Raw genomic sequence first — 23,369 nt, 5'->3', positions numbered from 1 at the left:
GTGTGTGTGTGAGTGTGTGTGTGTGTGTGTGTGAGAGAGAGAGTGTGTGTGTGTGTATGAGAGTGTGTGAGTGTGTGAGTGTGTGTGAGTGTGTGTGAGAGTGTGTGTGTGAGTGTGTGTGAGTGTGTGAGAGAGTGAGAGAGACAGAGGACATAGATAAGTGTGCGTTCTGCCCATTGTGCTGAACCTAGCCCCATTCTCCCCCTTGTTTCCTGGCTGTTCTGCTGGCCCCTGCAGAATGAAAGGGAATCTGACTCTTTGCTCCAGGAAATGCAATCATTCAAACAAAGCAAGGTGTTACTTGGCAGAACAGGTTCTCTGTTAATCATAGTGGCACGTTAAATGGTGCCAACTCTCTGTAAATGCCGCCGGTGAAGCTGGCGCAGCTTCCAGCTGCCTGCTCACAGTTGGATCCTTGCCCTTTCTGGGAGATATTCCTTCCTGCTGGAGTTCTCAAAATACATTCTGGCTCCTTGGCTTATACATTGACGAACTGAAGGTGTAAGAGAGGGACCTTGGGAAGCCGTGAGTGTGGTATCAACTGCGTTTCTCATTGCTGCACAAGGCTAGACGCCAATCTCCTGTTTGAATTTCCCCAATTATCGACTGAGAGTCAATTTGAGCCAGGTTCATATTAGATTTCCCTGTTCTTATTTCTCTCACAATTCTCCACAGCCCACCTCATTACATATGTGCCACACTATCCTACGTTATAGAGTCATACAGCACGGAAACAGACCCTTCAGTCCAACCAGTCCATGCTGACCCTAATCCTGAACTAAACTGGTCCCACCTGCCTGCGCTTAGCCCATATCCCTCCAAACATTTCTTATTCACGTACTTATCCAAATGCCTTTTAAACGTTGTGACTGGACCCACATCCACCACTTCCTCTAGAAGTTCATTCCACACATGAACCACTCTCTGTGTAAAAAAGTTGTGTCTTTTTTAAATCTTTCTCATCTCACCTTAACAATATGCCCCCGGTCTTGAAATCCACATAGACCCCCACCCCCACAGGGAAAAGATAACTGCTATTCACCTTACCTATGCCCCTCATGATTTTATAAACTTTTATAAGGTCACACCTTAACCTCCTATTCTCCAGTGAAGAAAGTCCCAGCCTATCCAGCCTCTCCTTATATCTCAAACCCTCCATTCCCGGCAACATCCTGGTAAATCTTTTCTGAATGCTCTCTAACTTAATAATACCCTTCCTATAACAGGGTGACCGGAACTGTACACGCTACTCCAGAAGAGGTCTCACCAATGTCCTGTACAACTTCAACACAATGGACCAACTCCTATACTCAAAGGTCTGAGCAATGAAGGCAAGCGTGCTAACCGCCTTCTTAATCACCTTGTCTACATATGATGCAAACTTCAAAGAATTACATACCTGAACCCCTAGGTCATTCTGTTCTACAACACTACCTTGAGCTCAGCAACAGCGCAATGCTCACCAATGCCGGAACGTTCCAGTGGTCACACCATGGGCGCCATATTGAAACCCCAGATGTGCACGATGTCAAACACTCAAACACAGGTCAATCTAGTGCCCACAGTAAAGAGGAATGTGCACTAATGCTGAAGTAAAGGTTAATTACCCTCCACACTCCCTCAGGGTAAGACCTGCCATCTTCTCTCCGTTCCCTTACACTCACTTCAATTTTGCTATTGCACCCACCTCCCATCAAGGCTGATGGTCTAGCGCTATCTCTACTGCCTACTCAACAGCTCTCACCCACCCTATTCCCCCACCCCAATCTACTAACCCACCCGGTCCTCTGTACTTCTTCTCTCAGTTGGAACACCTCACCATCTTTCCTATAACACCATAAGAAATAGGACGATAGTAGGCCATTCAGCCCCTTGAGCCTGTTCTGCCATTCAATAGGTGCATGGTGATCTGATGTTCCTCACATCCACTTTCCTGCCCTTTCCCTGTAACCCTTGATTCTCTAACTGATCAAGAATCTCTCTATCTCAGCCTTAAATATACACAAGGATTCTGCTTCCCCCCCCACAGCTCTTTGTGGCAAGGTGTTCCAAAGAGTCTCAACTCTCTGAAATAAGAAATTCCTCCTCATCTTAGTCTTAAATTGCTGCCCCTTTATTCTGAGACTATGCCCTCTAGTACTCGACTCTCCATTGAGGGGAAACATTCTCTCGGTATTTACCTTGTCCAACCCTTTGAGAATCCTAGGTGTTTCAATGAGATCACCTCTCATTCTTCTAAACTGCAGTGAGTAGAGTCCCAACCTGTTTAACCTTTGCTCAAACGACAGCCCCTTCATACCAAGGATCATCCCAGTGAACCTTCTCTGAACTGCATTCAATGAAATTATATCTTTTCTTGAATAAAAGGATCAAAACTGCTCGCGGTGCCCCAGATGTGGTCTCACCAGCACCTTGTACATTGCAGTAAGACTTCCCCACTCTTACACTCCTTCCCCCTTGAAATAAGGGCCAACATTCCATGAGCCTTCCTGATTACCTGCTGCACTCTGTGTGCTAGCTTTCTGTGTTCTGTGCACATGTTCCCCCCAATTCCCTGTGTGTTATAGCTTTCTGCAGTCTTTCTCCATTTAAATAATACTCCGTTTATTCTCGTTTTCAAAATGGACAACTTCACATTTTTCCACATTATTCTCTACTTGCCAAATTTTTGCCCATTTCCTGTAAACTGTTTGGTTGCCTCTTACAACCTGTCTTTCCACCTGTTTTCCCGTCATCTGCAAATTTGGCTACAGTACATTCATTTCTTTCCTCCAAGTCATTAATACATGTTGTAAAACAGTTGTGGTCCCAGCACTGATCCCTGTGGAACCACATTGGTCACAGGTCACCAACTTAAAAAAGAGCCCCTGCTCCCCACTCACTGTTTCCTGCCCATGAGCCAATACTGTATCCACGCTAATATACTACCTCCAACACTGTGGGCTGTTATTTTATGATTTAATCTTTTGTGAGGTTCCCAGTTGGAAATCTCCTGGAAATCAAAATATAACACATCTACTGGTTCTCCTCTATCCACTCTGTTTGAGACTTCCTTAAAAGACTTTAATAAATTAGTCAGACATGATTTCCCTTTCATGGAGTCATGCTGACTCTGCTTGATTAGGTTATGATTCTCCGATTGTGCTGCTATCATTTCCTTAATAATTGATTCTAATACGTTTCCAACAATCGATGTTAGGCTAATCAGTCTGTATTTACCCACACTTTCCCTCCCTCCCTTTTTGAGTAGGGGTGTTACATTAGCAGTTTTCCAATCTGCTTCAGAATCCAATGATTTTAGAAAATTATAACCATAGCATCCATTATTTCTGTAGCTAAATCATCTCCCCAGATTCATTTTCTAAGGGACCACTTTCACTTTGAACTCTGTCTTCCTTTTGATATATGCAAAGGAGCTTTTTCTCGGTATTATATTCCTCACTAGTTTGCTCTCATCATTTATTTTCTCTCTCTTTATTATCTTTTTAATCCTTGTTTGTTGTATTCTCAATTTATCCAAGTCTTTGTGGCCACCACTGACTTTCACCTCCTTGGAAGCTTTTTCTTTCAACTCCGTCCTCTTCTTAACTTCCCTGATTAGCCATTGTTGTTTATCGCTCTCTGAGAACCTTTCTTCCTTACTGGGATGTATTTTTGCTGAGAGACAGGAAATACCTCCTTAAATGTCTGCCACTACCCGCTTACTGTCATTCCTGTTAATTTATCTGCCCATTTCACCACAGCCAACTCTATCCACATTTCATTGTAATTTCCCTTATTTAGATTAAACACGGTTGTTTCTGACCCAAGTTTCTCACTCTCACACTGAATATTAAATTCTACCATGTCATGATCACTACAAAACTAGAGAACTGATCATTGACTTCAGAAAGAAAGGAGGAGAACATACCCCTATCTGCATCAACAGAACTGAGGTTGAGAGGGTGAAGAGCATCAAGTTCCTCGGAGTGACAATAACCGATGACCTGTCCTGGTCTCCCCATGTAAACGTGACAGTCAAGAAGGGACAACAACGCCTCTTCTTCCTCAGGCAGTTCAGGAAATTTGGCATGTCCCATAAGGACCATTACCAACTTCTACAGATACACCATTGAAAGCATACTGACCGGGTGCAAAATGGCCTGGCATGGCAAATGCTCTGCCCAGGACTGTAAGAAACTACAGAAGGTGGTGTGCACAGCCCAGACCATCACGGAAGCCAACCTTCCATCCATGGACTCTATTTACACGGCTTGCTGCTGTGGAAAGGCGGCCAACATCATCAAAGACCCATTGCACCCTGGTAATGACCTCCCACAATCTCTTCCCTCAGGCAGAAGATACAGAAGCCTGAACACACACACAAGCAGGTTCAGGAACAGTTACTTCCCACCCGTTATCAGACTGTTGAATGAACTCTAGCCTCAAACAATGTAACCTGCAATGTAATCTTTCTGATCTGTACATCCTTTTGTTGCTGTGATCTGCCTGTACAGCTCGTAAACAAAGCTTTTCATTGTATTTCGGTACATGTGAAAATAAAAATCAATCAATTGATCAATCCTAGGCATCTTTTATCTTCAGGTCATTGACTAAACCCATTACCCGATCCAGGAAAGCCTGCTCCCTGGTTGGCTGCGTGGCAAATTGCTCTAGGACCCGATCCCTAAAGCACATCGCTGTCATAGGTGCCCTTTCCAACTTTATTAACCCAATCAACATCAAGATTAAAGCCACCCATAATTGTTGCTCTATTATTTTCACATGCTCATGTTGTTTGTTGATTTATAGACTTTCCCACAGAGTGGCTACTGTTTGCTATCTGTACACTACTCCTACCAATGTCTGCTTTCTCTAGCTGTTTGTTTTTACCTCTACCCAAGCGGAATCTATATCATCCAAGCCTTGACCATCCCTCCCAACAGTCCTCCTCTCATTTCTTCTTACTCGTCCTACCCCATCACCATTTCCCTCCCTCCTGTCTCTCGGAAAGGTGAAATATTCCTGAATGTTAAGTTCCCAGCTTTAATCTCCTTGTGACCATGTTTCCCTGTGAGATCATATCCCTTTACCACGATTTGCACCATCAGTTCCTCCACCTAATTCCGAATGCCTTGGTACATTAAGAGTCTGAGATAACGCAGTGTGGAGCTGGATGAACACAGCAGGCCAGGCAGCATCAAAGGAGCAGGAGAGCTGACATTTCGGGTCTGGACCCTTAGATTTGTGCAACAATTATTTTGTGATTATTCTTAGATGAGCTTTTAACTCCAGACTTATTACTGAATACAAATGTAACAAGTTGTCACAGAGATATTCGATATTAACCAGGTGCTCTGCATTACTGTGTAGTGACATTAACACCTCTCTTAATAGTCTGCCCTGGGTGTTTTCTGAGAGATCAAGTGTAGCAGAGGCTTTTCATACCTGCGTTTTTAAACCCGTGCTACACGTTACCGAAGGAGAATAGGACAACTCTCTCAAACTTGCAGAATTATCACTTTAACCAAGAGCCATTGTAAATTCACTGGCTGCGGTAGTGATTGTGGGGATTTTTAGTCTTCGCCACAACGGTACCAGGACTTTGAGGCAAAACAGATTGTGACAAAAGTCCCCTGACTGTGCTGCTTCATTGTTTGTGCTCGTCTGATACAGAGCCCTTTAGGCTGAAAACTAACTAAAGCCTCACCATAATCCTTCGCATTCCTCATGCTGAAGATAAAAGCGTACTTTGACCTCACAGTGTTGTGGGTCAAAGATTATGGAGGCTTAAAGCTAATGGTATCATTCAGAAGATCTCCACGCTGCAGCAGGGCAGGATATAAAGTGGCCGCGGTGTGAGTGATTGACCAGAAGGAAGCTGTTGGAAGCTGACAGCTGGGGAATTGTTGAGATTCCAGCTGGAGATGGCCTTGCCTGTGTCAGGTCAGGGAGTTGTTAATAGCTAGTCTGGGTGGCCTCCATACAGCCCAAAATGCAGGGGATCAAGAGGATACTTGTTATATTCGACTGCCTGACTGTAGTCACTCTCCCTCAGTTACCTCCTTCTCATCCTCGCCCCCTTGCCCAGATCCCTGCCTCACTTCTCTGCCAACAAACCGTCCTTCTCTCGCCTTACCCCTTGCCCCGATTTTAATTTTCTCTCTACGCCAACTGCACAAATGGGCCATTTCGTTTCCCACACTCAAATTGCGCTACACTTGTGAAGCTGCCCTTTGGCTGGGAAGCACTTTGAGAAATCCAGGAGGGTGAGCACGTAGCATATCCTCACAAGGCACTCGTGGGGAGTATGGGCCCAATGCGGGGGGAGAGGGGCACTCGTGGGGAGTGTGGGCCCAGTGCGGGGTAAGACAGGCACCCGTGGGGAGTGTGGGGCCCAGTGCGGGGAAAGAGGGGCACTCGTGGGGAGTGTGGGCCCAGTGCGGGGGGGGACGGGCGCTCGTGGGGAGTGTGGGCCCAGTGCGGGGGGAGACGGGCACTCGTGGGGAGTGTGGGCCCAGTGCGGGCGGAGAGCGGGCCTTCATTTGGAAAGCCCAGCATGGAGCGACTGCTGGGTCATGGATCTCGAAGAACCGCATTGTTGACCTTTTAAGTTATTTCTTTATTTTTCATTTGTACCTAATATTGTGTACCTAGGTCCCTACCTACCTAAGATGGCACTAGGAATGGCGACTTTGTACACATTTCCCTGTAATCTTGTGACACTGAGTAAGGAGGCTCCTAAACTGATCCTCATTCAACGGTACCAAGCTAATCTCAGTTGAGAATCTGGGTAAAGAGTAGATCATCCCAAAGGCTTTGGCATGATCTATATCCAGGAAGCCCAGGATTCACTGGACTCTGGCTGAAGACAGATTTGACCTCTGGCATATGAGTAACTCGTGAATGAAATCGGCACTAAGGTAGATGTTTTCTGATATTTTCGACTTGAACCCAGGCCTCCTGACTCACAGGTAGGGATGGAACACCTTGTCACTGGGGTATTGTAGGGTTTGGACTTTGCTCCCTCATAATAGCCAGCTGTTCATGGTGAGCTGGGGAGAAGGGAATGGGGAAATTGTCGGGGGGAAAGTGACAATGGAAGCACGCTCTGTTCAGTGTGGTTCTTGAACACAGTCCTTGGCAACTCTATCTTTCCTTCCCCTTCAGTGTCAAACTGTAATACCTGGAGTCTCTCTGTATCTCTCTCTCTCTCTCTCTCTCTCTTTCTCCATCTCTCTCTCACTCTGTTTTTCTCTCTCGCCCTCTCCCCACAGAGTAAGCTTTGTGCAGAGTTCTCACAACTGATTGTAACCACTTCACAGAAACTTGCCCATAGCCTCCATTCCTGGGAAATGTGTGTGAGACTCACAGACACAATGTTGCTCTCTCTCTCCCTCTCTCTCTATCTGTCTCTCTTTCACTTACCAACAGGCAGGACGTTGAGACAGGTTGGCTGCTCAGAGTCACAGAATTATTACAATGTAGATCATGCCTGCACACCCTCTACTCTCTGAAACCAATCTCCTGCCATTCCCCCCATAACCTTACTCACAATTGCTATCCAACAAATCATCCAATGCCCCTCTAGAATCCCTCAACTGAATCTGCCTCCACCACATTTCCATGATGTGGAGGTGCCAGTGATGGACTGGGATGGGCAAGGTCAGAGGTCACATTTCCAGGCTGTGCGTTCCCTACCTTAACTGCTCGCTGTGTGAGATAGTTTTACCTCACATCACCCTCACTTCGTTTGCACATCTCTTCAAATGTTTTGTGTGGTTTTACAGTAACGTACAGTTGTTGCAGGTGTGCTGGTGGTCAGAAGGGTCGGGGCTTCGCTTTTTTTTTTCATTTTTGCCGGATTTTTTTATTCTAAATATCTGGTTTGCGTGCCATTGTCATGGTTTGAACAAGCACTATCACACAGCCCTGTCCCAAGTAAGAGGACTCAATTTAATCAAGGCGTTCAGGATAATGAAAGGAAACGGTTGGATCGATGGAGAAAGACATTTTCCCTGGTGGGGTTGTATATTTATGAGTGAATACAAATACCTAGACCCAAACAACAGTACCTTTGTTCACTGAGCCGTCTAAAAGGGATACTCCTCAGTAATGTGCAGCTTCGTGTTTGCTGTTTTAGCTGGAAGCTGCCATCAGACTTAGAGTCATAGAAATGTAGAGCATGTAAGCAAAACCTTTGGTCCAACTCGTCCATTGCCGACTAGGTATCCTAAATTAATCTAGTCCCATTTGCCAGCATTTGGCCCATATCCCTCTAAACCCTTCCTATTCATGTAGCCATCCAGAAGCCTTTTAAATGCTGGAATTGTACCAGCCTCCACCACTTCCTCTGGCAGCTCATTCCCTACATGTACCACCCTTGGCGTGAAAAAGTTGCCCCTTAGGTCCTTTTAAATCTTTCCCCTCTCACCTTAAACCCATGCCCTCTAGTTTTGGAGACCCCCACCCTGGGGAAAAGAGCTTGACTATTCACCCCATCCATGCCCCTCATGATTTTATAAACCTCTATAAGGTCAGCCCTCAGCCTTCGATGCTCCAGGGAAAATAACCCCAGCCTATTCAGCTTCTCCCTACAGCTCAAACCTTCTAACCCCAGCAACATCCTTCTAAATTTTTCCTGGACACTTTCAAGTTTAACAATATCTTTTCTATAGCAGGGAGACGAGAATTGAACACTGTATTTGAAAAGTGGCCTAACCAATGTCCTGTACAGCCACAACATGACCTCCCAACTACAATACTCAATGCACTGACCAATAAAGGCAAGCGTACCAAATGCCTTCTTCCCTGTCCTGTCTACCTGTAACTCCACTTTCAAGGAACTATGAACCTGCACCCCAAGGTCTCTTTGTTCAGCAACACTCCCCAAGACCTCACCATTAAGTGTATAAGTCCTTCCCTGATTTGCCTTTCCAAAATGCAGCACCTCAGATTTATCTAAGTTAAACTTCTGTTGGCATCTGACACTTACCTGTTTCCAGCCACGTCCATGAAGGTTTCTTTTATTACAAATAAATCAACTGTGGCTTCTTTCATACGTGTCCCGGGGAGTTCCAGAATGGAACCAAGGTGAGAAAATTATCAAATTAAACGTGGATCAGGGCTTGAGATTTTGAATGGCCAACGCCAGTTAGGAATAAATGGGTCATTTTCTTGTTGATAAGTTGTAACGGGTGTTTATGTCACACACGTGGATAAAGGGTCTAAAGGGCTGGTAGCTAAATTTGCTGATCACACAGAGATAGAAGGAAATTACGTTTAGAAGTGGACGTAAGGAGGCTACAGAGTGATATAATTAGTTAATTGAGTGGGCATTCATCAGGTTGGTGGAGGACAGTGTGTTTCAGTGCTGTTTGGGAAGACCCCAGTAGGAGTGTTGTGTGAGGAATCCTGCACTTCCAGCCTCTTTCCCTGAAAGGGGCTCCCTGGTTGATGGCACATTGCTGGGCGGTGAATTTTGAACCAGGTCCAGAAGTAACCTGTCAAATCCCCAGGATGCAGAGAATGAGAAGCAATCTGTGAAGAGCCAAATGCCAATGAGGCACATAATGCCACTACTGTGGAGATGGTGCTCTGCTGGAGGGGCAGAATCGGGCCACAAGAATTTTTGAAAAAGATGCAGATAGGAGATTTCAGTGCCTGAGAGAAGCAGAGGGATCTTTGTGTCCTCATGTGTGAATTGGAAAAGGTTCTTTCGCAGGTACAGCAAGTAATTGGCAAAGCTAATCAATGCTTTAGTTTATTGAAAGGGGATTGAATACAAAAGTAGGGAAGTCATGTTTTGCTTCGACAGGGTAAGGCAATATCTGTAAAACTGAGTGCAGGCTGAAGACCTTACTGAAGGAGGGATGGAAATGTGTTGGCAGCAGTTCAGGAGAGGTTTACTAGATCAATAGCCAGAATGCACAGGGTATTTTCTGAGGAGAGGTTGGACAGATGAGGTTTATATCCCACAGGAGTTTAGAAGTGTCAGAAGTGAGTTGATTGAAACATAGAAGACCCTGATGGATATTGGCAGGATGAATGTGGAAAGGATTTTTCCTCTTGTAGCGGAATATAGAACTAAGGCTTACTGTTTAAATATAAGGGGTCTTCCATTTAAAACGGATGCGTTATTTTTTCCTGAGTTGAGTGTTTGGAGTTCTATTCCTCAAAATGCAGTCAAAGCCAAATCCTTGAATATTTGTATGTCCAAAATAGATTATTGATAAGCAAAGTTAGGGTTGAGTGAAATTTTGTCAGAAGTGTGGAAATGTGGAGTGATCAGATGAGCCATGATCATGTTGAATCGCAGAGCAGGCTCAGGGCCGAGTGGTCTTCGCCACCTTCTAACTTGTATGTGCTGGAGGATGCAGAGCAGATAGTGCTTTAAAAATGCCTCCGAGACCACAGAAAGAAAGAGTCAATTTCTTTGTGTGGAAGAACTATTAGAAAATTCGATATCCGATTCGGGTATAAAAGGAAAGCTCTGTCTTTTGACCAGTGAACTAACTTGATTCATCGGAAACAGTTTCCTGTATTATGAAATGTTAATTTCACTCTTACACTGGGACCCCTGCTGTAACTAACTCCCAGACATGCATACCTGGATCATGAGAGAGGTGAGACGACATTTTCATACTTTGTGTTTGATCCAGCTACAATTCCATCAGAATCAGTAATGTGTGCACCTCCTAACAGTTTCCAGACTACAGCGTCCAAAATAATTGAATAAAGTAGGAACTTTAAAAATCGGCTATTTAAAAAGACATTCTAACATCAACCAAAGAGTTAAAGCGGGTGACTGTTCATAACCTTTGCAGACTGAAGGATTTAGGGTCAGAGATGGATCTGCATTCGACCATGTTACAGTGGTGCACCTGATTTCTAGCAGCAGATGAAGTGCTTGCTGTCAAATAGACAAGGCTGTAGTGACTGACATAAGACAAGCCCAGAAATCACTCAGTTTTCAGAATGTTACAGCAATGAGCTGGAACCCCGGGGAAAATGGGGAGATAGGAACAACTAGGCCCGAGGGATGGGGCTGTTGCTGGAGGGGTCTGGACCCATAAGTGGGGCTAGGAGTGTAGGGTATTGGGTGAGGGATCTATCTGGACAAGGCCCAGTGAGAAGGAGGGAGTATTGTAGTGAGGAGATGGTGGCCTGATCGTGATGGCATTGGACTTTAAAGTCTTAGACCAAGACCGGTGATCTGGTAATATGGATTCAGGTACTAGCATATCAGCTGGTGGAATTTAAATTCAATTAATAAATCTGGAATTGAAAAACTAGTCCCGGTTATTGTGAAAAGGAAACTATCATCAACTGTTGTTACAATCCAGCTGGTTCACTCATGTCCTTTTTGGGAAGGAAATCTGCCATCTGTCCTCTGTCTGATCTACATGTGACTCCAGATCCTCAATGATGTGCTTGACTTTTAATTTCCCTCAGAAATGGCTCAGTAAGCCATTCAATTCAATGGGTAATTAGGGGTGGGCAACAATCACTGGCCATGCCCACATCCCGTGGAATAATTCTTGTAAAAGTGATTCTAAGTTCCCAAACTGACTGTAGTGGCACTCCTGTGTTTGGATACTGCAGGGAAATTCCCAGAGTTCCAGACCATTTGACATTAGTATTTGGAAAGGAAGCACTTTGAACTGACAAGGGAGTGAATCCTTCTGAAAATGACATTGTTTAGTGAGCCAGTCCTTTCTGCTGACATCTGGGAGCAGTGATCAATGTTTGCGTGTGTGTTTTATTTGTTGATATAAGAGCACAAAAAGCCCCTTTGCCTCTATGGCATCCACATGCATTCAGTGGGCATTGCTGGGCTGCTGGTTAGTTTGAGATCCTGCCTGAGGCAGAGCAGCTGACACTGAAGTTGACTTTGGTTCCCCCTGATGTTTCCTCTGAGCTGCAAACAGCTGGATACTGAGATCAACCCAGATGGGTGGCTTTCTGCGCTAGCAAGTATTGAATCTCCCAGTGTCTCCCTCAAAGAACAGCACTGGCTGACAGCTAACAAAGCATTCCCACTGACACAGGGCAACAAAAAAAAACTTGCTCACCTGGCACCCTGTAACTCGAACTGGATTGTGCTCTGTACCTTACAAACTGATACATCCTGCACCCCCTGATTGATTGTAAACATCATCAGTTGTGACCTGATAACTGACCTGGTCAGTGCAGTGCCAGGTTTCAACCTCCCATTCAATATCTGAATAACCCTCAACCACTTGAGGCTTGGGCCCAAAGATGATGCAACCCGTCACCCATACACCCCTCCTGCCCTGAAGAGTCAGTCCTGCTTATAACTACTCTCAGCTGCACCACCTGAAACTCCTCAATAACTTTTAATCTCAACCTTAACAACAACTGCTTCCTCAGCCAGACCAAACTATAGGGATACTGCGCAGGTAACATGGTGTTGCCTGTTTGATTAAACGCATTGAGTCTCCATCTGAGAAATCTTAAAGCTACTGAACTATTTCACCGTTACAAGTTTTGAAAAGCACATGGCTTTATTAGTAGAGTTCAAAAAGAAGGAAGTTATTCTGACTGATTTGGCACTAATTGAAGTATTGTGGCTAATTCTGGGCACCACATGTTGAAGAGAATTTCAAGGCCTTAGAAAGGATGCGGAGGAGATTAATTGATTTCCCGCATCTGTGGGATAATTCTAGTAATGTTGGAACACTGTAGAAAATGAGATTGTTCTCGTTAAAGGAGAAAAGGTGAAGGGGAGATTTAAATAGAGATGCCTAAAATTTTGAGGGGTTTCAACAGTAACTGAGGAGCAACGGTTTCCAGTGGCAGAAGGGTTGACAGTCAGAGGGATACAGATTTAAGGTGCAGTTAAAAGAAACTAGAGGGCGGATAAAAACCAAAAGAACTGTGGATGCTGTAAATCAGAAACAAAAACAGAAATTGCTGGAAAAGCTCAGCAGGTCTGGCAGCATTTGTAGAGAGAAATCAGAGCTAACGTTTCAGGTCGAGTGACTCTTTTTCAGAACTGTTGTGAGGAAGGGCCACTCGACCCGAAACATTAACTCTGATTTCTCTCCACAGATGTTGCCCCAGACCAGCTGAGGTTTTCCAGCAATTTCTGTTTCTGTCGTAAAAGGGAAATCTTATTTTTGCACACTATAGTACACTGTAACTGGACAATCTGAAATAATTGAGGGCCGATTCAATAATCTCTTTCAAAAGAGAATTGGGTAATTACTCAAAGGAAATTTTCTAAGTCCATGGGGAAAGGACAGTAGAATGTGACTCGTGGAATAGCTCTTTGATAGAGCTGACACAGATAGAATGGGCTGAATGGCTTCTTATCTGCTTGACTTTGATCCTGCAGATTGGTCTGAATGTGAAGCAGAGAATAAACATGAAGAGCCCAGTGAACCACTGGTTATGCTGGTAGTTTGAGTGGAGTCATTTGGCCAGGTTTTGAGGGCAAAAATGTTATGGAAGATGTCCTGCCCCAGCGTGGGGGAGATTCTCAGTTTCTGGGGAGAGGGATTCGGGTATCTTACTCTCCTGGCATTAAAGGTGGTGAATGTTTCCTTGATGGGGCAGTCACTCGCTGCTCCATGTGGTGTCACATGGAGATGTGCAAAAGAAAGATGAACTCGCATTTATGTAGCACCTTTACATTGTCTCAGGACATTCAAAAGCACTTTATCAACCAGCCAAGTGCTTCTGAAGTGTGGTTACTGTTGTAATTTAGCAAACTCGGCAACCAGTTGATGTACAGCAAGCTCTCTCAATCAGCAATCTTATCAACATACTAGAGGGAGGGTTGGGTGGCAGGGGTTGGTGGAAAGGAAACAACCACGAGCTGCATTGCCGTCTGGATGATGCTGTAAATATGGACTACAGCTGTGATGCCCTCTATGGTCAAATAGCTTGGGCTTCTTAAGTCAAAAGGAACATATGCCTTTAGAATCAGAAATGAGGTGTGTGGAGATAGTTGTTGCGAAGAGTCAAGACCAGGTTGCTCTCAGTAATTTCCTTTATCATAGCTCCTATCCATTCTAGAAGCTGATGGAGCTGGTGTGTTCCTCCTGCTGTTTGCCATTTTGAGACATCCATCTGCCGTTTGGTGCCGTGTCTCCTGCTGCATCAGGTTGTCAGTCTGCAGCAACCCCCTCACAACTCCGATGAAGCATGTGAATCTTACAGCAGGAACAGTGAGCAGGCTTACAGTCATTTCACTCCTTTTTGACCCAGATGGTGTCTGGGATTTTCCCCAAGCAGCAGAGGACTCGGTGGAGTCAAGTCACTTTCTGCTTTCTTCAGCGTTTTGTTTTTTGTCAGTTTCTGATGCTTATTTGAGCTTCTATTTTGGCATGTAGGTGGGGATTTACAGCAGGTGTTTTCCATCGACAGTAAAATCCTTTGGAACAGATACAGTTACATCAAGGTCTCCCAGTTCACCAGAGTGGCTATGTTCAGTCTGATCTCATGGCTTACTGGCTCCTTGTCAATCTCCCAGCCCATTATTTAGTTTGGAACTATTTGCACACAGCAAACAATGTAATATTCACCAGGTATGTAAGACCATAAGTAGTAGGAACAGAAGCAGGCTGTTCGGCCCCTTGAGCCTGCTCAATCATTCAATAGTATCATGGATGATTCAACATTCCTTGCATCCACTTTCCTGCCCTTTCCTCACAACCCTTGATTCCCCGACTGATCAAGAATCTATCTATCTCAGCCCTCACAGCTGTGGGTGTAAGTAGTTCCAAAGACTCAACCCTAATAGGAGAAATTCCTTCTCATCTCAGTCTTAAATTGGTACCCTTTTTATTCTGAGGCTCTGTCTTCTAGTCCTAATCCCTCCCATGAGGGAAACATTTTCTCAGTATTTACTTAGTCAAACCTCTTAAGAATCGTGTATGTTTCAGTGAGTTCACCTCTCATTCTTCTAAACTTCAGTGAGTACAGTCTCAACCTGTTTAGTCTGTGACCGTAAGACAATCGCTCCATACCAGGGATCATCCTAGTGAATCTTCTTTGAACTGCCACCAGTGAAATGATATATTTTCTTAAGGAAAGCAAAACTGCTCACAGTACTGCAAATATGGTCTCACCAGCACGTTGTAAGGTTACAGTAAGATTTCCCTACTGTTATATTCTAGCCCTCTGGAAATTAAGGCCAACATTCCGTTAGCCTTCCTGACCTGCTGCACCTTGTGTGCTAGCTTTGTGTTTCATGCACAAGTCCCCCCAAAGTCCATTGTGTTGCAACTTTCTGCAGTTATTCTCTGTTTAGATCGTATTCTGTTCTTTTGTTCTGTCTTCCAAAATGAACAACTTTGCATTTTCCCACATTATACTCCATTTGCCAAATTCTTTGCCCAGTTACTTAACCTATCAATATCTCCCTGTAAACAGTTTGTATCCTTCTTACAACCTGCCTTTCCACCTGTTTTTGTGTTGCCTGCAAATTTGGCTTCAGAGCGTTCACTTCCTTCCTCATTTAAAACCGGTAAACAGTTGCAATCCCAACACTGATCCCTGTGGAACTCCACTTGCTGTTTCCTGCTCATGAGGCCATTCTCCATCCACACCAATATACTACATCCAACACCGTGGGCCCTTCTGACATAACCTTTTGTGAGGTACCTTGTTGAATGTCTTCTGGAAGTCCAAATACAACGCATCTGGTTTCCCTCTATCCACTCTGGCTGAGACTTCCTCAAAAAACTGTAATCAGCTCGTCAGACACGATTTCTCTTTCGTGAAGCCATGCTGACTCAGGTTGATTAGATTATGATTTTCCAAATGTTCTGCTATTATTTCCTTAATTCATTCCTATACCTTTCCAACAAAAGATGTTAGGGTAGAATGTCTGTATTTACCCACATTTTTCCCTCCCTTTTTGAGTAGGGGTGTTACATTAGCAGTTTTCCAATCCTCTGTTTTCTGCAGATCCAAGGATTTTTGGAAAATTACAACTAATGCATCCACTGTCTCTGTAACTACCTCTTTTAAGGATCTTCGGGTGCAAGCCGTCAGGGCCAGGGGTCTTATCTGCCTTTAGCCCCTATTAGTTTGTCAAATTGCTGCTTCTCTAGTGATGGAAATGGTAGTTAATTCATCCCCCATATTTTTTAGTATTGATAGAATGTTTGAAATATCTTCCGCCATAAAGACTGATTCAAAATATGTTTAACTCCTCTGCCATTTCCTTGTTCCTCAAAACTGTCTCCCCAGATTCATTTTCTAAGGGACCTGTGTTCGCTTAGACCTCTCTCTTCCTTTTTATCTATTCAGAGAAGTTATTATTGTCCATTTTATATTCCTCGCTAGTTTGCTTTTGTCACTTATTTTCTCTTTATTATCATTTTTGCCCTCCCTTGCTGTATTCTCAATTTATCCTAATCACTGGGGCTAACTCTGACTTTTGGCCTCCTTGGATGGTTTTTCTTTCAACTTCACAGCTCTCTTTAATTTCCTTGGTTAGCCATTATTGGTTTAACCCTCTCTTTGAATCTTTTCCCCTTACTGGGATGTATTTTTGCTGAGAGTCACGAATTACCTCTTGAATTGTCTGCCACTGCTTGCCTGCTGTCATTCCTACTAATCTATGTGCCCATTTCACTTCAGCTAACTCTGTCTTCCTTTCATTGTAATTTCCTTCCTTTAACATAAACAGTTGTTTCCGACCCAAGTTTCTCACTGTCAAATTGAATATTAAATTCCATCATGTTAGGATCACTGCTTCCTCGGGCTTCTTTTATTCTGAGGTCATTGATTAAACCTGCCTCATTACCCATTACCAGATCTGAGATAGTCTGCTCCCTGTTTGGTTCCATGAGATATTGCTCTTGGAAACTAACACCGTTGCAGCCTATGAATTCAATGTTATAGCTGCTCTTTCCAATTTGATTAACCCAATCAACATGAAGATTAAAGTCACCCATAATTGTTGCTTTATTCTTTTTCCATGCTCATCTTTGTTGATTTATAGCGTTTCCCACAGTGGCTACTGCTTGGGTCTGTATACTACGACCAAATGCTTTTTCCCTTGCTGTTCTTTTTTACCTCTGCCCAAATGGACTCTACATCTTCTGAACCTAGGTTATCTCTCACAACTGTCCTCATTTCATTTATTATTACTAGTCCTACCTCATTGCCTTTTCCATCCCTACTGTCTCTTGGAAAGGTGAAATATCCCTGAATGTTAAGTTCCCAGCTTTGATCTCCTTGTAATCATGTTTCCCTAATGCCTATGAAATCATATCCCTTTACCTCAATTTGCACCATAATTTCGTCTACCATATTTTGAATGCTTTGTGCATTCAGATGCCAAGCCTTTAAGTTTGTTCTTTTATTTAATTTCAGTGCAATTTTATACAAAGCCAGGCTATTTTTAAAGTTCATTTTCAGGACATGGGTGTTGCTGGCTGGCTAGCATTTACTGCCCGTCCTAATTGTCCTTGAAGAGACTTTATGATTATTAGTACAACTGAATGGCTTGCTAGGCCATTTCAGAGGGCAGTTGAGAGTCAACCACATTGTGTGGGTCTGGAGGCACATGTAGGCCAGAACAAATGAGGATGGCAGATTTCCTTCCCTGTAGGATAGTAGTGAACCAGACAGGTTTTTCCAACAATGGTTTCATGGTCATGAGTAGTTTCTTAATTCCAGATATATTTATTATTGAATTCCGTAATCTGCCGTACCAGGATTCGAGAATGACCCCAGAATATTAGTTGAGTTTCTGTATTCATAATCTAGCAATAATATAACTAGGCCATCCCTTCCCCACCATTTGGCCCATCTTATTCACGCTGGCAATCTGAAGGAACAGTTCATTTTGTGCTGGTCTACTGCTTATTCACAGTGGCCCTGCATTTTTATCCTTTCCTGATAATGATCGAGTTCCCCTTTTAAGTGTCTTGATTGAACCTGTCTCCACCATGGTCTCAGGCAGTGCATTCCAGACCCTAACTTCTTATATCACCCTTGTTTGATTTGCTAAATCACTTGAATCTGGGCCATCTGTTTCTTGATACTTCGACCAGTCTGATGGTGGTTGATCAATAAATGTTGGCTGGGTGACAGTGATACTGGGACTTGAGCTCACAACCTTCTGACACAAAACTTGGAGAGTTACCAGATGATATCACTCTCAACCTCTCAACCATTTCTGGTTCGGCTGGTGGGAGAAAAGGGATGTGTGGGGAATCTTGAATCTCAAGCCTGTCTTGAACGAAAGCCACACGTGGTCTCTGCTTTGACTCTCCCCTTTACTTGAGTAGGCCCCATCAGCTGGTTGGCTTACATATGGGCACTGGCTGCCCTCTCATATGTCAGCCGAGTGGTCGTTCTCGGCATGATTACGGTCTCCTTATCTACCCAGGCTGTTTGCAATCTCATGCCCTACACATTAATGGATCTCTGGATACAGATGACCAGCAGTGCTCTAGAGCACTGAGGTCAACTGCTACCCTCCTCAGACTCACTCTGCCCAGACTAGTGATTGGCCACCTCATCTAGTGGCTGTAGTGGGCAGCCCGTTAACCTGCCTTTAAGGCCAAGACTGAGGTAATCAATTGTTGGTTCCAGATAGAGCAGGCTTCACTTGGTCCTGAACCACACTGCCCCTGACTAGGCTATGCACAGGATAAGACTGAGGGCAGGAGGGCGAAAGTGAGTAAAGTCCCATCTTCCTAACGCTTAACTTAGTGTTCATGAAGCTGAAGGAGGTTCAGAGAATGTGGAGTAAGGGGAACAAGTTGCAGAATGGATAACAAACTGACAGGGAAATTGTGATTACTCGAGTGGCAGAAAGTAAGGGAAAGTGCTCCACATGGATCGTCGCTACAATTGCAGCTGTTCACCATTTTCATTCGTGTCTGGGTCTCTGGAATCGGCAGGGCAGCATCAACGTTTTCCAGATGCACCAAGTTTCTGGGCAGGGTAATTAATGCAGAGAACTGTGTAAGGATGGTTAACAACTTGCAGGATGAGCTATGTCATTGGCAAATTAATTTCAAGAGTGACAAATGTGAGGAGCCGTATCTTTGGTTGAAGCAATGGAAAGCCGCATTTCTTGAAAAATGTAGTGGAAGAACAGAGGAAATCCGGGGAATATGTCCGCATACATCACTCAAAACAGTACAGCTTAATTATAATTTACCGGGGTAGAATTGAAAAGCAGAACAGTTACGTTAAACCTGTATCAAATGTTGGTTATCCCAGGGCTTCCTTGGATTTGCATTTTGAAGTATGAGAGGGCTGGAGAAAGTGTGGAAAAAGCTTTACTAGATTAATACCAGAGCTAAGAGATCATACTGAGAGGAAAGATTGATCAGGCTGGGATTGTGTGCCCTCGGAAGAAGTCTGAGGGCTGAAATGTTAGAATCCTTCAAGATTATGAAGGTTTTGGTTTGGGTGGATATCAGGAGGCATTCTACTTTTTGGAGGAGACCAGAACTATCGGCACTAATTTTAAGATAGTCACAAATAACTAACAAATAGTGATGGTAATATCACTGGGCTGATAATCCAGGGGGACACCGTAGGGTGTTGCGTTCGAGTCTCACCATGGCAGCTGCTCAAATTTAAGTTCAGTTAAAATATCTGGAACTATAAAGCTAGTTTCAGTAATGACCACTGTGTAAGAGATATTCTATTCAACCTATTCAGAGATGTTTTTACGTACCTGTCAGCTATTACATAGAGCATTATGGAACAGTATAGTGCAGGAACAGGCCCTACGGCCCATCATGTCTGTGCTGACCAAGATGCCATTCTAAACTAATCCCATCTGTTTGCACATGGTCTGTATTCCTCGATTCCCTGCCTGTAAATGTGTCGATCTATGCCTCTTAAATGCTGCTATCGTATCTGCTTCCGCTACCTCCCCTGTCAGTGTGTTCCAGGCACCCACCATCCTCTGTATTTAAAAAAAATCTGCCTTCCATATCATCTTTAAGCTATTTCCCTCTGACCTTAAACCTGTGCCCCTTGGTATTTGACATTTCCACCCGATCCATGCCTCCCATAATTTTATATACCTCAACCAGGTCGCCCCCTCATTCTCTGACAATCCAGCAAAAACAGTCCAAAGTTTGTCCAACCTCTTCTTATAGCCAATACATTCCAATGCAGGGAACATCCTGGTAAACCTCTTTTGCACTCCCTCCGAAGCCTCCACGTTGCTCCTGTAGTGTGACAAGCGGAACTGAACACAATACTCCAAATGTGGCCTAACTAAAGTTTTATACAGCCGCAAATATGACTTGCCAACTTTTATACTCCATGCCCTGACTGATGAAGGCAAGCATGCCATACACATTTCTTACCACTTTATCCACTTGTATTACCATTTAGAGGGAGCTAAGGACTTTCACCCCAACACCCCTCTGTATATCAAAGCTCCTCTGGGTTCTCCCATTTACTGTATACTTTTCTCTTGCATTTGACCTCCCAAAATGCATCGTCTCACACTTGTCTGGATTAAACTCCATCTGCTATTTGTCTGCTCAACTTTCCCACTATATCCTGCTGTACCCTTTGACAATCTTCCTTGCTATCCATGTTTTCATGTCATCTGTCAACTTAATGCAGGTAATCTAGTTTTTTTTTCATCCAAATTATTTATATGTCTGAGGAGTGGCAGGTGAAGTTTAATTTAGATAAATGTGAGGTGATGCATTTTGGAAAGGCAAATCGGGGCAGGACTTATACACTTAATGGTAAGGTCCTGGGGAGTTTTGCTGAATAAGGAGACCTTGGAGTGCCGGTTCATAATTCCTTGGAAGTGGAGTTGCAGGTAGATGGATAGTGAACAAGGCATTTGATATGCTTGCCTTTATTGGTCAGTGCATCGAGTATAGGAGTTGCAAGGTCATGTTGCAACTGTACAAGACATTGGTTAGGCCACTTTTGGAATACTGCATGCAATTCTGGTCTCCCTTCTACAGGAAGGATGTTGTGAAACTTGAAAGGGTTCAGAAAAGATTTACAAGGATGGCGCTGGGCTGGAGGTTTTTGAGCTATAGGGAGAAGCTGAATAGCCTGGGGCTATTTTCCCTGGAGCATGGACACTGAGACGTCTATAAAATCATGAGAGGCGTGGATAGGGTGAATAGTCAAGGTCTTTCCCCACAGTAGGGGAGTCCAAAACTAGAAGGCATAGGTTTAAGGTGAGAGGGGAAGGATTAAAAAGGGACCTAAGGGGCAACTTTTTCATGCAGAGGGTAGTGTGTATTTGGAATGAGCTACCAGAAGAAGTGATGGGGGTTGGTACAATTATAACATTTAAAAGGCATCTGGTAGGTATATGAATAGGAAGTATTTAGAGGGATATGGGCCAAATGAGGGCCAATGGGACTAGATTTTTTTAGATATCTGGTCGGCATGGACGATTTGGACAGAAGGGCCTGTTTCCATGCTGTACATCTCTATAGCTCGATATTACAAACAATGCAGTTCCCAGCACTGATCCTTACAGAACACCATTGGGCACAGACCTCCAGTCAGAAAAAACACCCCTCCCCAACTACCTTTTTATCTTGAATGACTAAACTTATTTTGTATGTAACTTAACAACTCACCAAAGTTCCTATATGACTTAATCTTTTGAATCAGCCTACCATGTCAAAGCTTCGGTTAAGTCCATGCAGACAGCATCTGTGCCCTACCGCATCAGTCATTTCCGTCACTTCTCAAAAAGCTTAATCACATTTGTGAGACAAGACCTCCCCCGCATAAAGCCATGCTGACTATCGCTATTAAGTCCATTCTTTTACAAGTCTGAGTAAATCTTGTCCCTCAGAACTTTCTCCAATAATTTTCCTATCACTGATGTAAGGCTCACGGGCCTTTAATTTCCAGGATTATCCCTGCTGCCCTTCTTAAAGAAGCAACATTGTCTATTCTCCAGTCTTCTGGGACCTTGCCTTGGAATAAAAAAAAATACACAGATCTCTGTCAGGACCCCAAGCAATCTGCTCCCTTGCCTCCCTCAGTATCCTGGCATAGATCCTGTCAGGCCTTGCTGGCTTATCTACTTTAATGTTTTTCAAGACACACATAACCACCACCTTTTTGGTATTGACATGCTCTAGAATATCAACATACTCCTCCTAATCTTATCATCATTCGTGTTGTTCACCTTGATGAATAACCGGTGCAAAATATTCATTAAGGACCTCACCCACTTGCTCTGGCTGCACTCCCTCCTTTGCCCTTGAGTGGATTTAACCTTTCCCTAGCCACCCTCTTGCTCCTAATATATGTATAAAATGCCTTGGGATTCTCCTTCAGTTCTACTTGCCAAGTTCTTTCCAGTTTCCTTTATATTCTTCAAGGGCCAGGGTACGTTCTGAACCAAGACTTCTTGGTCTGGGTGGAACCGATTCAGTGATTGTGAATTATCGCAGAAACCTGTCAGGTACCTAATGGCTTTTGGGGAAGGAAGTCTGCTGTCTTTATCTGGTCTACATCTTGGTCTGAATCCAGACCCACAGCATCATGGTTGACTGTTAACTGCCGTTTGAAATGACTTCACAAGCCGCTCTGTTCAAAAGAGCAATTAGGTATAGACAGAAAACGCTGGCTTTTCCAGTGACACCCACAACCCAGGAAAGAATAAAGGAAAATGAAAATTCCAGTAATGAATTCAAAAGAAACGTCTTTACCCAAAGAGTGGTTGGAATGTAGGTGCTTGCTACCACCGGTGTAGTTGAAGCAAATAGCACAGAAAGGTATAATTGGAAGTTAGATAAATACGAGGGAGAGAGGAATAGAAGGATATGTTCATGCAGTTGGATGAGGTTGTTGTGTGGAACGTAAACACTAGCCTCCATGAGTTAGGCTGAATGACCTGTTACTGTGCAGTACAATCAATATAAATTGTGTTTTCTGTTCAGGCAGCAGATACTCTGGCCGTGCGACAGAAGCGGCGGATATATGACATCACCAACGTCCTGGAGGGAATCGGGCTTATCGAGAAGAAATCAAAAAACAGCATTCAGTGGAAGTGAGTGTGTCAGAGAAACCGAGGGACTGGGCAAGCATTTAATAATACCACCCTGTTCTGTCCACTTCTTCATCCCTAATCTTCTTGCACCATTTCCTCTGCCCTCCTGTCTCGCCACCATGCAGGTCTAGAGTATTGATTTCCTCGGGGCTTCATGATTTTACATTTTCCTCTTCAATTAGGAGGGTGACCTCACCTCCCTTTAACGATTTTCTACTTTCTGAACAAATGACCGGGGAGAAGAGGGCTTGGTGCTATTTCTGTTGCTTGGCTCTTCCTTCATCACTCGCAGTGTTTAGTGTTGACCATGGTTCATTACCCGGAGCCTGGTACCCCTCTTAGCCCCAGAGTGACTTTTTAAAAAGCAAGAATGACAACCCTCTGG

The 23,369-nt window shown here is 44.0% G+C and overlaps 1 protein-coding gene across 1 annotated transcript in view; it reads left to right on the top strand.

Moving 5' to 3' along the window:
• Positions 1–23,369, top strand: part of e2f4 (E2F transcription factor 4) — a 98,929-nt gene that overhangs the window by 40,645 nt on the left and 34,915 nt on the right. The window contains exon 2 of the mRNA XM_020518358.2: positions 22,875–22,984. Coding sequence (XP_020373947.2) covers positions 22,875–22,984 — 110 coding nt within the window. The remainder of the gene's footprint in view (positions 1–22,874; positions 22,985–23,369) is intronic.

The sequence above is a fragment of the Rhincodon typus genome, chromosome 15 (genome assembly GCF_021869965.1).
Source record: "Rhincodon typus isolate 14 chromosome 15, sRhiTyp1.1, whole genome shotgun sequence".
NCBI lineage: Eukaryota > Metazoa > Chordata > Chondrichthyes > Orectolobiformes > Rhincodontidae > Rhincodon > Rhincodon typus.
This window is presented reverse-complemented; position numbering and strand designations above follow the sequence as displayed.